We start from the raw sequence: 14,141 nt of genomic DNA on the forward strand, positions 1-14,141 counted from the left end.
TAGAGGCCTGATCTGCACTTATCTGTGTCATAGCAAAAAACAGTTCTATTGAGACATTGGAAGTCCCCTGTTATTCCGGATGCCTTAGACATAGTAGCGGCTATAAACCTTACTTGCTCATACAAAAAGTAATATCCCTTGTTTAAGAAACTCTGGCGAGTGGCATTACCAAGTGGTCACTGTGGCTAACATAACTCTCCAAGGTTTTGTAATGTGCATCGAGCTGCTAATTTCTTCCCACCCCCATTGGACCCTCTAACTCTCGCTCTCATTCCCTCCCTTCCCCTCCTCCCCAACTAGTTACAGTTCTTCGGGACATATATGGTTTACGGATCTTGTCTACCTTTATCCATTGGCAGTGGACTTATTCCTATTCCAATTGTGATTTATTGCTTTACTGCACTTGACCTTTTTCTTTGTGATATGGTTAAGTCCAGACTTCCTGTTATGTATGTTTTATGGGTTGACCACCTATATTTAGTTCTATTGTTTATGGTTTGTATACACCAGGAATGCCCGATTTTTATTTTGTATGGAAAATTCTAATAACTAATTTGAAATAAATGGACTCCAGTAAACACATTTTAGTGAAATTTGGTCAAATCAGGGTCCCCTTATAAGATGCTGGGAGCTCTTTGCAGCTATTTGGCACGTGAGGTTATGCAATTTGTATAAAAACAACCCCAGGAGGCTGCCCATAGGCGGGTGGGCGACACCTTTCAAGCTTCAGATCTTTAAAGCTGCTGGCAGGAATGTCTCCTTGGCATGAAAACAAAGATATTACCGTATATAATGCTTTGCTACATGTATGGTGTGTGTATATATGGTAAAATCTGATGACTTGTTCCCTTTAACTTTGAGGCATGAAGTTTTGTTACATTGGTTTTATGTTCAAAGAATTTTTCTTATGTCTGTCACCATTGATGGAAACTATGTACTGATGCCCACTTGTATCCATTCTGCTAAGGCGTTATCCTGTAGGGGAGAAGTCAGCATGGTCAGTCACAACTTAACCCATTTTGTTTAACCCCTTAAGGACAATGGACATACTCCTACGCCACCGTTTCTGAGTCCTTAAGGACCGAGGACGTATGAGTACGTCCTGTCCATTACCGCCCCCCCGCCGCCGCTAGCCGGAGGTGAGATGGTGCCCGATACCTGCTATCAGCAGGCATTGCAGCATATCGCCCAGGGGGGTCATGACCCCCCACCCCCCCCGCCCCAAGTCGGCGATCACAGCGCATCGCTTGTCAATTCAGACAAGCGATGTGCTGCGATTCAGTTCCCCGCCACTCGCCGGGCGTGGATCGGAGCCGGATGTCTGCTGATGTCTGCTGACCTTCTATACCGGCGATCGTTGCAGGGCGCCGGTAACTACTTACCGGCATTCTGCAGCGGTTCCGCGTCATCAGGGTCAAGTGTGACCTGGCTATAGATGGTGACCACCAATCACCATCCATGCTGTACTGGGGGCTGGCATTGTGGCCACCCCCCTCAGTACAGTTGTGATTGGGTGGCCAACGTGGCCACACCAATCAGTGTAATGGGAGGGGATGGTGGGGGCTAGGAGTATGTTGCACTGTTCTGCCCACCATTCCAGAGATTGGCAGGACGGAGCCCCATGCTGCCCACCATCCCCTCAGTTAAAAAAAAAGTGCCCCTTTCTGTGGCCCCTTGGCACAGAAATCCCACAGGGTTAGTTTTAGATTAGGTAGGGACAGGTTAGGGTTTTTTCAGTGTACATCAGTGGGTGTCCGGGGGTCAGTAGCACCTTTTAGCTGCTTGACCCCGGCCCTGCTGGGTCGCTGTGGTCTGCCGCCAGCGGGTTTTTTTGGCACAGATTTTTTATACTTTTTTCACCTAAGCGTGTGTGCGGACCCTCTTAGTTATAAAAGAGCGGTCCGCCACCGCTTGTTAAAGCCCACCCGCCGCTGATCAGTCCCGTAGTACTGATCAGCGCTTTTTTCAAGTTTTCTAGCGTTATTTGCACCCATGGGTGGTCCGTGTCACCAGTAGCAGGCGTGTGCTGTGTGGCCGGACCGTACCGGTGTGTGCGGCGTGCCTCACCGCTCTGTGAGCTATCACTGATCAGCATTTTTTGGGGGGTTCAGGTGGGTGCATTTTTTTTCGGGGTAAAGTGTTTTTTTTATTTTTCAGGGGTTTGTGTGGGGGTCTGTGTACAAGCCACCAGCCACTGTTCTGGGTTGAGTGGCCGGACCCCCCCACTGACTTCTGCGCTCCCTGCAGCCACAAGCGCTAATCAGTGCGCACACCACTGATTAGATAAACTTTTTTTTGGCGCAGGGCTTTTTTGCGCTAGAAGTCCCCTTTTTATTTTATATTTTTTTTTTCCTGTTAGGGAGGTAGTCTCGCACCGCACCACACGCAGCACATACAAATTTCCCCCCCACACACACTCGTAACCCCATTAGAGTAGGGAAATGGCCCGCAGAGCGTTTTTGGCAGAGGAGGCATATGCCATAATTGCCTCCGACACAGAGCGGCTCAGAGGACTATGAAGACCCCCACCTTCCTTATTTCATCGTCCTCATCTAGTTCTGATGAGCCACCAAGGCGGCGGAGACGCTGCCGTGCAGCGCCGCAAACCTCCTCTGTCCTTGACCCTGTGCCCCATGCTAGTATGAGTCCCCCTGGCGCTCATACTAGTGAAGCCCCCCTGCCAAGGTCACTGATACCTCGTACCAGAGAACTTGACTGGGCTGAGCCAGCGGACCACAAGCCCATGATTCCTGAGTTTGTTGGCGACTCAGGAATCAAAATTAACATCGCCGGGTTCACTGAAAAGGACTTTTTTGGTTATTTTTTTCAGTGACTACTTTGTTAATTTGATGGTTACACAGACGAATCTGTATGCCCAACAGTTCGCCGCCGCTAACCCAGGCTCACTTTTAGCTAGACCCAGCTGCTGGACTCCAGTCAATGCAGCCGGAATGAGGACCCTATGGGGCCTCGTGCTGCATATGGGTATAGTTAAAAAACCCAGTGTCAGGCAATATTGGAGTGGGGACGTCTTTTACCAGACACCCCTCTACAGTATGGCCATGGCACGTCCCCTGTTCGAGGCCATTCGGAGATGTTTGCATTATGCTGATGCAGCATGTCCCCGTCCCCCCCCCCCCCCCGAACTGATCCTGCATATGACCGCCTGTATAAAATCAGGCTGGTCATCAATCCCTTCGGGGCCAGATTTTGGGAGGCTTATGTCCCTGGAAGGGAGGTCGCTATTGAGGAGTCGCTCGTCAGCTTCCTGGGGAGACTCGGCTTCCGGCAATACATCCCTACCAAGAGAGCGTGGTATGTCGTGAAGATGTATAAACTTTGCGAGAGTACCTCCGGGTACACTTGCAAGTTTAGTGTATGAGGGACAAGATTCCCGTTTTGAACCCCCCAGAATGTCCCCCTACTCTGGGTGTTAGCGGGAAAATCGTTTGGGGCCTTTTGCACCCATTGCTAGCTAAAGGTTACCACCTTTACGTGGATAACTTTTATACTAGTATCCCTCTCTTCACATCCCTCACCGCCAGATCCACGGTCGCTTGTGGGACAGTCCGGAAGAATCAAAGAGGCCTTCTGCCCCACCCCCTACATGCTCCTATCCCCCGGGGTGAGTCCCAAGCCTTTTCCTGCGAGAACCTGTTGTTGGTCCGGTATAAGGACAAGAGGGATGTCCTCATGCTCACCACTATTCATGGGAACAGCAGCACCCCTGTACAAGTTACCGCGGGACCGGTCCTCAAGCACGATTGTATTCTGGACTACAATTGGTATATGGGGGGAGTTGATCTTTCTGATAAAGTCCTGAAACCATATAATGCCATGCGGAAAACACGTGTATGGTATAAAAAGGCTGCGGTCTACATGGTACAGGTTGCCATGGTGTCACGTGGGTTTTTGTTTTTTTTGCTGTTGGGTGCTTTATAAATGCACTGCAGTGCGTCCACATAGCAATTTACATCCACATATGGGGTATTTTTTTTTTTTCTCAGACAAAATTGTTCTACAAATTTTGGGGGCCTATTACCCAATGTGAAAATGAAACATTTGGGGTAACACTATCAATATAGTGCAAAAAAATAAAATTTTTCACTGATGTCCCACTGTTCAAAAAACCTGTGGGGTGTAAGTACTCACTGTAACACTGTTACATTCCCCGAGGGGTCTAGATTCCAAAATGTAATGCCATGTGGGTTTTTCTTTGCTGTCCTGGCACCATACGGGCTTCCTAAATGCGGCATGCCCCAGAGCAAAATTTGCTTCCAAAAAGCCAAATGTGACACCTGTGGGTTAAGGCTCACTTTTTTTTTTTTTTCAAGAATAAGTTTTTATTAAATTTTAGAATAACAGAGAACCGGAAAGATCCGGAATAAACAGTGGACAAAGCATAATGGTCAGGCGTAACGACCTGAACAACGAACAAATAAATACATTCCGTCACTGAAAAGTACATATACATCATGAATAAAGTCTGTGGAGGTAACAAACACATGTTACACAATGGTCTAAACATAAAGTCTGGGAGGATGGTGGCAAGAGGCTTCCACGACTTAGCCTAATCAAAACATACATGTTATAGATTCGTGTTCCGTAAGGGAGGGGGTTGGAGAAAGGAGAAAATGGAATAGAGAAAGGGGTACATTGAAGAGGTGTCCCTAGAAGAGAAAGTTAACATATAGGCAACATGGATACAGAGATGTAAGAGAGTTAGAGGGAGAGAATGTGAAGGGTGGGAATCAAGGCACCTGAGCGTAGGGGGAAGACAACCATTGTGCCCATATGAGCTGAAATCGGGGAAATGTGGAATTGCCCAAAGACAGGATTTTTTTCGTATGAACATGTAAGATTTAAAGCTGCAATTACATCTTGTATAGTTGGTATCCTGGTGGATTTCCACTCACGTGTTAAGACAGTTTTAACTGTAGCGCACATGATACACAGGAGCCCTCTGTATTTGTGGGGGAGTTGGTCTATACCTATCAGAAGGAGAACCTGTTGTGGGGACCAACCATCGTAATCAGGTATAATTTCTTGGAATAAATTTTGACATACCTTCCAATAGTCCTGTAATGAGGGACATGACCATAGAATATGAATCAGCGTGCCCCTCTGACCACAGTTCCTCCAACACTCCCCTGAGGACGTGGGGTATATGTGGGCCAATCTATCAGGTGTGTAGTACCACCTGAGGGATGTTTTTGCAATTGCTTCTACATGCGTGGAACACTTTAAGTAGGTCAAGGACATTTTGCAAGCGGACGTCCATTCCTCCTCTGAAAATGTAAGTTGTAAGTCGGCTTCCCAGCTCCTTAATGAATGGAATTTATGAAAATGCGCTGTGTGCTGCAAGATGTTGTAAAGGGACTTTATACCTTTCCTACCTCTAGAGACGTGGATATATGCTATCGGGTCCCTACATATTTGGGATGGCTTCAGAGAGTTCACTAGATGGCGGAGTTGGAGGAATTTAAAAAAATCGGAATTGGGGAGTGTGTAGAGATCACGCAATTGAGAGAATGGTAGAAGGGATGTATCCTCCATAAGATCGCCTACCATAGTTATACCACTGTCAGTCCAAAGCTTAAGATTAGTGTCTGGAAGCAAAGCTTTTAAAAAATGTAAACGGCAAGGCCTGTTTTAGAAGGGAAATGGTGGAATTTGCTAGTTTATGGAAGGTCACCCAAGCTGATAGTGAGGCCGATATCACCGGACTCAAATTATTTGGGGTCGGGACACTCCAGAATGGAGTAAGCAATAAGTCTGGCAGGGAGAAAGGAACTACCATGAAGTGCTCTAGCTGTACCCATGGGAAGGAGTTGTCTAATTTGAACCACCCCGCTAGAGCAGACACCAGTGTGGCCAGGTAATAGTTTTTCAAATCAGGAAGGGCCAACCCCCCCCCCACTCTTTTATCTTTGGACAATATGGATCGGGCTATGCGTGGGGGCCCCCGAGCCCACACAAAGGATGTGAGTACTGAATGAGCCTGGTTGAAAAAGTCTGCTGGTACATTTATTGGCAATGACCTGAACAGGTATAAAAACCTCGGCAATATGAGCATTTTGAACGCTGCTATGCGGCCAGTCCATGACACTTCATATTTGGTGAGTCGGGCTATCTCCGTTCGGGTGTTAGAAAGGAGGGTGAGATAATTTAGTTTGTAGAGGTCTACTGGGGATGTTGCTAGTTGAATACCTAGGTATTTAATGCTCAACGGCTGCCAGTCAAATGGGTATAATGCTTTTAAAGTTGATAGTGATGGGGTAGGAATATTGATAGGTAAGGCCTGAGTCTTGGAAGAATTTGTTGCCTAGGGAGTAATAGGATGCGTTGGTTTTACGATGTGCTTTTTCATACGAGACTAGGAGAAGGGACCTCAAAGTTTACCTCAGAGATCTCAATCTCTCAGCTCCCGATGGGGAGGGGTTAGCCATATTGTCTCTCTCGGCTTGTTTGAGGTCATTTAGTGTCGCTTCTAGTAAGCTTTTTCTTAGGCGTTTAAGGCGCGCTCCCTGTTTGATAAATGAACCTCTAATGCAGGCTTTGTGGGCATTCCAAATGGTGTCAGCCGAAACGGGAGACACTGTATTTAATTCAAAGTATTCCGTTAAGTCTTTCTCTATCGGAGCTCGGGAAGAGGGGTTAGAGAGGAGGAATGGATTGCTCCGCCACAGGTACATGGGAGGAGAAGTGGAGTGTTCGGTCACGGTTAAAGAGATCGCGGCATGATCAGACCACTGGATAACCTCGATAGAGGTATCAATAGATAAAGAGAGTGTTGCTCTGTCCACTAGGAACAAGTCTATTCTGGAGTACATATGTGCTTCTGAGTGAAACGTGTAGACACGCTCAAGTGCATGTTGTGCACGCCATACATCATGTAGATCTTCCCTCCAGAGGAGGTCCGCCAGTGGTGCAACCCGCCGAGAGATCGAAGATGTGGAATCCACCTGAGGATCCACTGTTGCATTAAAATCTCCACACATGATCAAATGGCCTTCACGTATACTATTTACCTGATGTAATAAAGAATTCAGAAAGCGTGTCTGCAAGGTGTTAGGAGCGTAAAGTGCCAACTAATGTGTAATGTACGTTATTCATCATGCATACCAAAATTACAAATCGACCCTTGGGGTCAGAAACTTGTTTTGTGACAGAGAAAACTACCGTATCTCTAACTGCGATAGCTACTCCTCTTGTTTTGTTAATGGAATGCGAGTGAAAAATTTGTGGGTACAACCTGTGAGACAGCCGATATGCATCGGTGGATAGCAGGTGGGTTTCTTGCAAACATATGATATCCCCTTTAAGAGCTATGGCTTGCCTCCACATGTGGGACCTTTTCATGGGGTTGTTAAGACCATTTGCATTAATGCTAATAAACTTCAATACCATTGTATATCAAAATAAACAGCAGGCATTTCAAGATAAACAGATAATAAGTGAGAGAAGGGAACACCTCCCAGCGAGGGCGTCCCTTCAAGGGTCACACAGGTCAGGTCATAGGAGATATGGATTGGACGGAAAACAAAAATAAAAAGAATAAAAACAAAAAAAACATACAAACAGCAATCAAACTGTGTAAAGGATATAACTCAAAAGTGCGAGAGATGATAAATCATCAATCGGTGTGGGGTCAGAGTCCCATCTGCAGCCAACAGCCGCAGGCATCCAGAGAAGCCAGCCACTGGCAGACTCCAGTGACATAGAGAACACTGTCCAGCCATCTTCAAGCCTTGGACCAATCATCTTGGAGCTTGTTCGGAGCCGGGGTCCGTGGAGAGGGTACGGAGATGTTTCAGAAGGCTCGATTGACCGGATTGTGTGCTGTTCTTCTTTGTATCGTACCAGCAGGCGGACTGGGAAGCCCCATCTGTATGGAATGTCGGCATTGCGGAGTGCCGAGGAGATAGGGTTGAGAGCACGTCTCAGTTGTAAGGTAGCCGCTGATAGATCCGCATATAGCAGAATTTTATGATAAGGGGCCAGCAAACCCCCGTTTTTCCGTGAGAAAGACAAGAGTTCCTCCTTCACTCTGTAAAAATGGATACGGGCTAGTACATCCCTGGGAACCGAATCGTCCAAGTGTTTCGGTCTGGGGACCCGGTGTGCCCTGTAGATTTCCAAATCTGCGGCAGGTAAGTGGGGTAGAACAGCCTGTAGGAGAGCTCGTACATATTGGGGAATGTCTCTGGGGGGGGGGGATAGATTCAGGAACGCCCCGCAGCTTCACATTGTTTCTCCTCCCCCTATCCTCAAAGTCCGCCAGCTTTGCTTTAATACTGGACAGATCATCTTCAAGGGTGTTGTGTCCCCAAATTTGTCTTCTAGATGATCCACTCTAGTTCCCAGGTCCCCTATATCAGCACTGAGGGGCTGGAGAAGAGAATGAAAGTCCGCCAATAAAGACTTGCGCTAGGCTAGCATAATTTCTTTCATCACTGTGTCTGTCAGCGTCACATTGGCAACCTGCATGTCTCTAAGCTCATCCCCTCCTGAATCAAGCTGAGCTCCGGTCTGATGTGGGGAGCCGGGACAAGCCTCCCCTGGCAGCGCGTCTAGCTCAGAGCGCTGTTGAAGGGGGCTACAGGGGGCGGAGGAAGGAGCTGAGCTCCCTAGGGTTGTAATCGCAGCATGGCCTCTGTCACTCACCGCTGGAGAGAGCGCAGGACACGGGTGTTGCCTCGAGGCGATAAGGCCGGGTCTGACGTGCAGCGCCTCAGATTACCTCGAGAGGACTTTCACTGAGGAGATGCGTTCTGTGTGCCCGTGGAGTCCTTCCGGCCTCTGGTTACGCCGCCGCCGCCATCTTGTTGGGAGTCCGTGTCTCGGGTAAAGTAAAATTTTGCCAGAGCGGCGTGTCCGGCGGGCTTCCTTCTTCTTCCAGGCATGCTCGGAAGTGTTAGCTCCCCGAAAAGTGCAAATTCGGGTGGTTGGACGCGTTGTAAAGTCGCTTTAGGGATCACAGGAGCCGGAGCTCACGGTTCAGAGGTGCATGCATCTAGGCAGCCAGACCACACAATTCCTTGTTACGTTCCTCAAGGGGTCTAGTTTCCAAAATGGTATGCCATGTATTTTTTTTTTTTTTTTTTTTTTTTTTTTGCTGTTTGGGCACCCTAGGGGCTTCCTTAAGGTGACATGCCCCCCAAAAACCATTTCAGAAAAATGTTCTCTCCAAAATCCCCTTGTCACTCCTTCGCTTCTGAGCCCTCTACTGCACCCGCCGAACACTTTACATAGACATGAGGTATGTGCTTACTCGAGAGAAATTGGGCTACAAATACAAGAGAAAATGTTCTCCTTTTACGCCTTTGCAATCTCTGAATCAGAATAACTAAACATTAATAACTCTGGGATGCTTTTAAAGTGACAGTGGTCAGATGTTCAAAAAATGCTCTGGTCCTTAAGGTGTAAAATTGCCTGGTCCTTAAGGGGTTAAAGGGGTTCTCCGGTGCTTAGACATCTTATCCCCTATCCAAAGGACCTGCCGCTGGGGACCCTGTGCTCTTCCACACGGCACCCTGTTTATAATCAGTCCCCGGAGCGTGTTCGCTCCGGGTCTGATTACCGGTGACCACAGGGCCGACGGCGTGTGAGGTCACGCCTCCGCCCTGTGTGGCATCATGCTCCGCCCCTCAATGCAAGCTTATGGGAGGGGGCGTGATCGCTGTCATGCCCCCTCCCATAGGCTTGCATTGAGGGGCACAGCGTGATGTCACACGCCGTCGGCCCTGTGGTCGCCGGTAATCGGATCCGCCGCAAACACGCTCTGGGGAATGATTATAAACGGGGTGCCGCGTGCAAGATCACGGGTGTCCCCAGCGGCGGGACTCCCGCGATCAGGCATCTTATCCCCTATCCTTTGGCTAGGGGATAAGATGTCTAAGCACCAGAGAACCCCCTTCAACCCCACTCTACAGCCAAAAAGAGTTAATCGCTGGGTTAATGGTGGCTGTAGCTCAGCACAGCTGATCAGGACATTTGTGGCGAAATCGCACATCCTGATCAGCTGAGTGGATGGCAGGAGGTCCCTTACCTGCCTCCTTGCAGTCCAATCTGTGCTCTGAAGTTCAGGCCAGGCTCTGCATGCTAGAGCAGCAGAGCACAAATAACACTGATCAACTTGAAGCCAAAGGTTTTGACAAAACTCCCCTTTTTATTCAGAGGGGGGGCCACAATGATGCTGCTCTCAGCCCCTGGTATAGGGCATGTAGTAGTCTTTTGTAAGGCTGGGTTCGGTTCCCGTATACAGCGGGCGGGGGGGGGGTTTAATCCGGTCGGCTGCGTTTTCGGCCATATGCGGTTTCCTGACCGTAGGCAAAAACGTGGTCGACCGCGTTTTTGCCTACGGTCGGGTAACCGCATACGGCCGAAAACGCAGCCGACCGGAGGCTGCGGTTCACTCCGGTCGGCTCATAGACATGCATTAAATACAGTTCCCATATACGGCTGAGTGTGGGTGCCGCGATTCCCCCCAGCCGTATATGGGAACCGTAAGTACAAAACGTGGTGTGAACCCAGCCTAATAGATTCTACTATGCAGCCAACCAGAGCATGCACTTGTGTAATATGTATTACCAGTGAAATGGCCCCTCTGGTAAGATCTTCCAGTCATTCACACACAATTCTTCAGACAATCTGGATCTGCAGTATATGTTGTGGGGTTTAAACCTGAGGTCATTGTAACTTGAAGGATTGCTGTTCATTGTAGATTGATTTCACACTCCATCTAAAGCTTTCTATTTCTGATCCACAGTATCTTCTTGCAATGGTTTTGGTGTATTTTAAACGTGCATGCCTCTACACCAGTGAATATTCCACCATGAACTTCTTTGTTGCCCTGTAAGTAATCATTTTTCACAATTTTTTTTTAGTTTTGATCTGTTGGTGTGACCCCCCCCCCCCCCCCCCCCAACAAGAACCACAGCTTCCATCTTGCTCTAACAACCGAAGGCTTGAGCGAGTTCATAGGCTTTCTTTACCCCTACATTAGTCCTTATACCTCAAATTAAATTAGCCTTTGATGTCTCTGCATGCTGGGAGTTGTAGCGTTACAACAGCTGGAGGCACCCTTGTTGGAAAAAACTGTACCCCATAACTTCCTGGATAATTTTGCCAACTAAAAAAATCTAAGTTGCAGCGATGAACTACCCCAACTACTTGATGGTGTAGACTAGAGATGAGCGAACTTACAGTAAATTCGATTTGTCACGAACTTCTCTGCTCGGCAGTTGCTGACTTTTCCTGCATAAATAAGTTCAGCCTTCAGGTGCTCCGGTGGGCTGGAAAAGGTGGATACAGTCCTAGGAAAGGGTCTCCTAGGACTGTATCCACCTTTTCCAGCCCACCGGAGCACCTGAAGGCTGAACTAATTTATGCAGGAAAAGTCATCAACTGCCAAGCCGAGAAGTTCGTGACGAATCAAATTTACTGTAAGTTCGCTCATCTCTAGTGTAGACTGCAGCGCACAAATGGCCAGATTAGAGGCATGTGCCTCTTAATTTGGGGCATATTAGTTATATTCAAAATTGGCATGTAAAAAGTTTTCAATAAATCCTTTAGCATCTTTGGTATAGCAAGAATTTCATGCATAAACGGTAGACTAAAATCTAGCTCATTTTTCAATGTTTTCCTGTGTCTAGTTACTTGGCCAACGACATGGAAGAGGATGAGGAAGATTATAAATATGAAGTTTTCCCTTGGGCCTTAGGAGACTCTTGGCGAGAGTTATACCCTCAGTTTCTGCGGCTACGGGACAGTTTTTGGGCAAAAATGCACTACAGAGCGGTTGTGAGTCGAAAGATCTGTGATGAGGTAAACTCGAGTGAAAATCTTAAGGGAACTTAACTATTTAACTTATCCCCTATTAACCTCCCTAGCGGTACGATTCCGTCTGGAAATTTGTACCAAAAGCGGTACAATTTTTTGCATTGAAATTCCACATCTCCCCCCGTCACATTCCCCCTCCCTTGTCACATTTCCCCCCCCATATCACATTCCCCGCCTGTCACATTCCCCCCCCTTGTTGCATTCATCCCCCCTTGTTACATTCTCCCCCCCCCCTTGTTACCTTCTCCCCCCTCCATGTTACATTCCACTCCCCCCCTGTCACATCCCCCCTTTGTCACATTCCTCCCCCTTGTCACATTCTCCCCTCTGTCACATTCCCCCCTATGTCACATTCCCCCCCCCTTGTCACATTTCCCCCCCCTATGTCACATTCCCCCCTCTGTCACCTTGTCACCTTGTCCTGCAGCAAATACACTAGGTTTGCCGGCAGATTTCAAACCTAGTGTATTTGCTGCAGAACAAGCCCTTTCCCCTTCAGCCAATCACAGGCTTTACACCACTGCGGCCTGTGATTGGCTGAAAAGTGAAAGGTCCTGTAAGATGAATAGAGCAGTGAACAGAGCGCACAGAGGGGAACGACATCTTCAGGGACCGGGACTAGGTGAGCAAAAGGTTTTTTTATTTTCTTCCTTCTTACTTTTACACTTAGTTCAGGATTTTCTACCAGGGGGCCTCCAGCTGTTGTGAAACTACTGCTCCCAGCATGCCCGGACAGCCTTTGGCTGTCCGGGCATGCTGAGAGTTGTAGTTTTGCAACATCTGGAGGCCCCCTGGTTGAGAAACACTGACTTTTAGCATATGTCTTTACCTGCTCTGGCCGGCCCCCGCAACGGGAGCCGACCCGAGCAGATAATCACATATTTTCCCGGGGGCTGCATCACTACATCGCAAAAAGCAAAAATCGCGATTTGATTGCTTTTGCGATATCCTGTGCAGCCCGCACAGCAACTCTGCAATTCTACCCCGAGCGTGACTCGGGGTTACCGCTTCTAGCAGCGAAAATTAACCCCGAGTCACACTCGGGAATACCGCTAGGCTGGTTAATGCACAGAGCAGTTGTTTCTCCATGCGTGAGGAGAGTTGGGGTGCCTAGCAGGAGATCATGAGAGTCCCAGGAGTTGGACCCCCTGCAATCATGCCTATCGCCTGTCCTATGGATAAGAAATCAAATACCAGTGTTCACATTTAATTAGTGCATCTTTTACTAGTTATATACTTTGAGTTATTCTCTTCAGGTGATGTCTAAGGATCCCTCTCATTGGGCCTGGTTTCGTGAACGTCCTGTCCACCATAGTGGGGCACTAAGGAGTTACCTCAGAAATGAGGATGATCTCTTTCCTCGTGGGCCAGGCTTCACCCCTGCCAGCTGTGCACTTTGCTGTAGGACAAACAGCAGTGAATCCGAAACTGGTACAGACAGCTGCTCCTCACCGGAACACGAAATGATTTCTTTTTCTAATGGACAGTGGCCCCAGGACCTACTCATCTTGCATCCAGATCTGTTGCTCAATACAGAGTCCACTTATGATATCCACAGTAAGTTGCACATGGAGTTTTTAGAATTGCAAAGATCTGAACATTCCTAATATCAGAAGGCTTTTCTAGCAAAGGAATGTGTTCTATAATCTAAACTAGGATAAAGAATAAACAATTGGTTGTATGCATTTGGCTTTGGTGCCATGTTGATCTAATGATTAAAGCTGTTTAATTGTTTTGCTAAAATGTTACTGACGCCTCTTCTACTTTTTAGTATTTCAGGAACCATTGGTTGGACTGGAACCTGGTGGTGAAGCCTTAGAGTGGCATCTATAGCACCCTGTCTGCACGGTTTTTCTCTCCTAAAGTACACTGGAAACAGAATACAAGAAGCTGCAAGCACTTATCACATGGTTTTCTTTCATCCGTCTGAAGTAAAGTCAGACTTGGTTGGGATGGTGTGAATTGAGGACAGTGTATATAAAGCTACTTAATTTATTAGCTCTGTATAAGCAGGCTGTGAGGTCTCTTATCTGTAAATAAGATGTAAATGTGAGGATCTGGGGTGGTCACTAATAAAGGTCACCAGATGGAAGTTGTGTGTGTTCTTGTGTCTAACCACTACATGTAGGTAAATTGAAACTCATGTGGGAGATTACTCAAAACGTGTAGAGGAAAAGTGGTGCAGTTGCCCATAGCAACCAGATTGCTTCTTTTGTTTTTAAAAATGAAGGTAGCAATCTGGTTGTTATAGGCTTTTCCTCCATATGGAGCCAAATACTATACTTTTTTGTTTTTTC

General features: G+C 47.5%; 1 protein-coding gene across 6 annotated transcripts in view; it reads left to right on the forward strand.

Annotated features, from left to right (window-relative positions):
- SPDYC (speedy/RINGO cell cycle regulator family member C) overlaps window positions 1-13,936 on the forward strand; it is a 41,861-nt gene extending 27,925 nt beyond the window's left edge. For all 6 annotated transcript variants that reach the window (XM_056526941.1, XM_056526945.1, XM_056526947.1 and 3 more), the window contains exons 4-7: window positions 10,772-10,857; window positions 11,658-11,829; window positions 13,101-13,401; window positions 13,616-13,936. In XM_056526941.1, coding sequence (XP_056382916.1) covers window positions 10,772-10,857; window positions 11,658-11,829; window positions 13,101-13,401; window positions 13,616-13,677 — 621 coding nt within the window. In that variant the 3' untranslated portion in view covers window positions 13,678-13,936. The remainder of the gene's footprint in view (window positions 1-10,771; window positions 10,858-11,657; window positions 11,830-13,100; window positions 13,402-13,615) is intronic.
- The last annotated feature ends 205 nt before the right edge of the window (window positions 13,937-14,141 follow it).

This window comes from Hyla sarda, chromosome 6 (genome assembly GCF_029499605.1).
Source record: "Hyla sarda isolate aHylSar1 chromosome 6, aHylSar1.hap1, whole genome shotgun sequence".
In the NCBI taxonomy this organism is placed as follows: Eukaryota; Metazoa; Chordata; class Amphibia; order Anura; family Hylidae; genus Hyla; species Hyla sarda.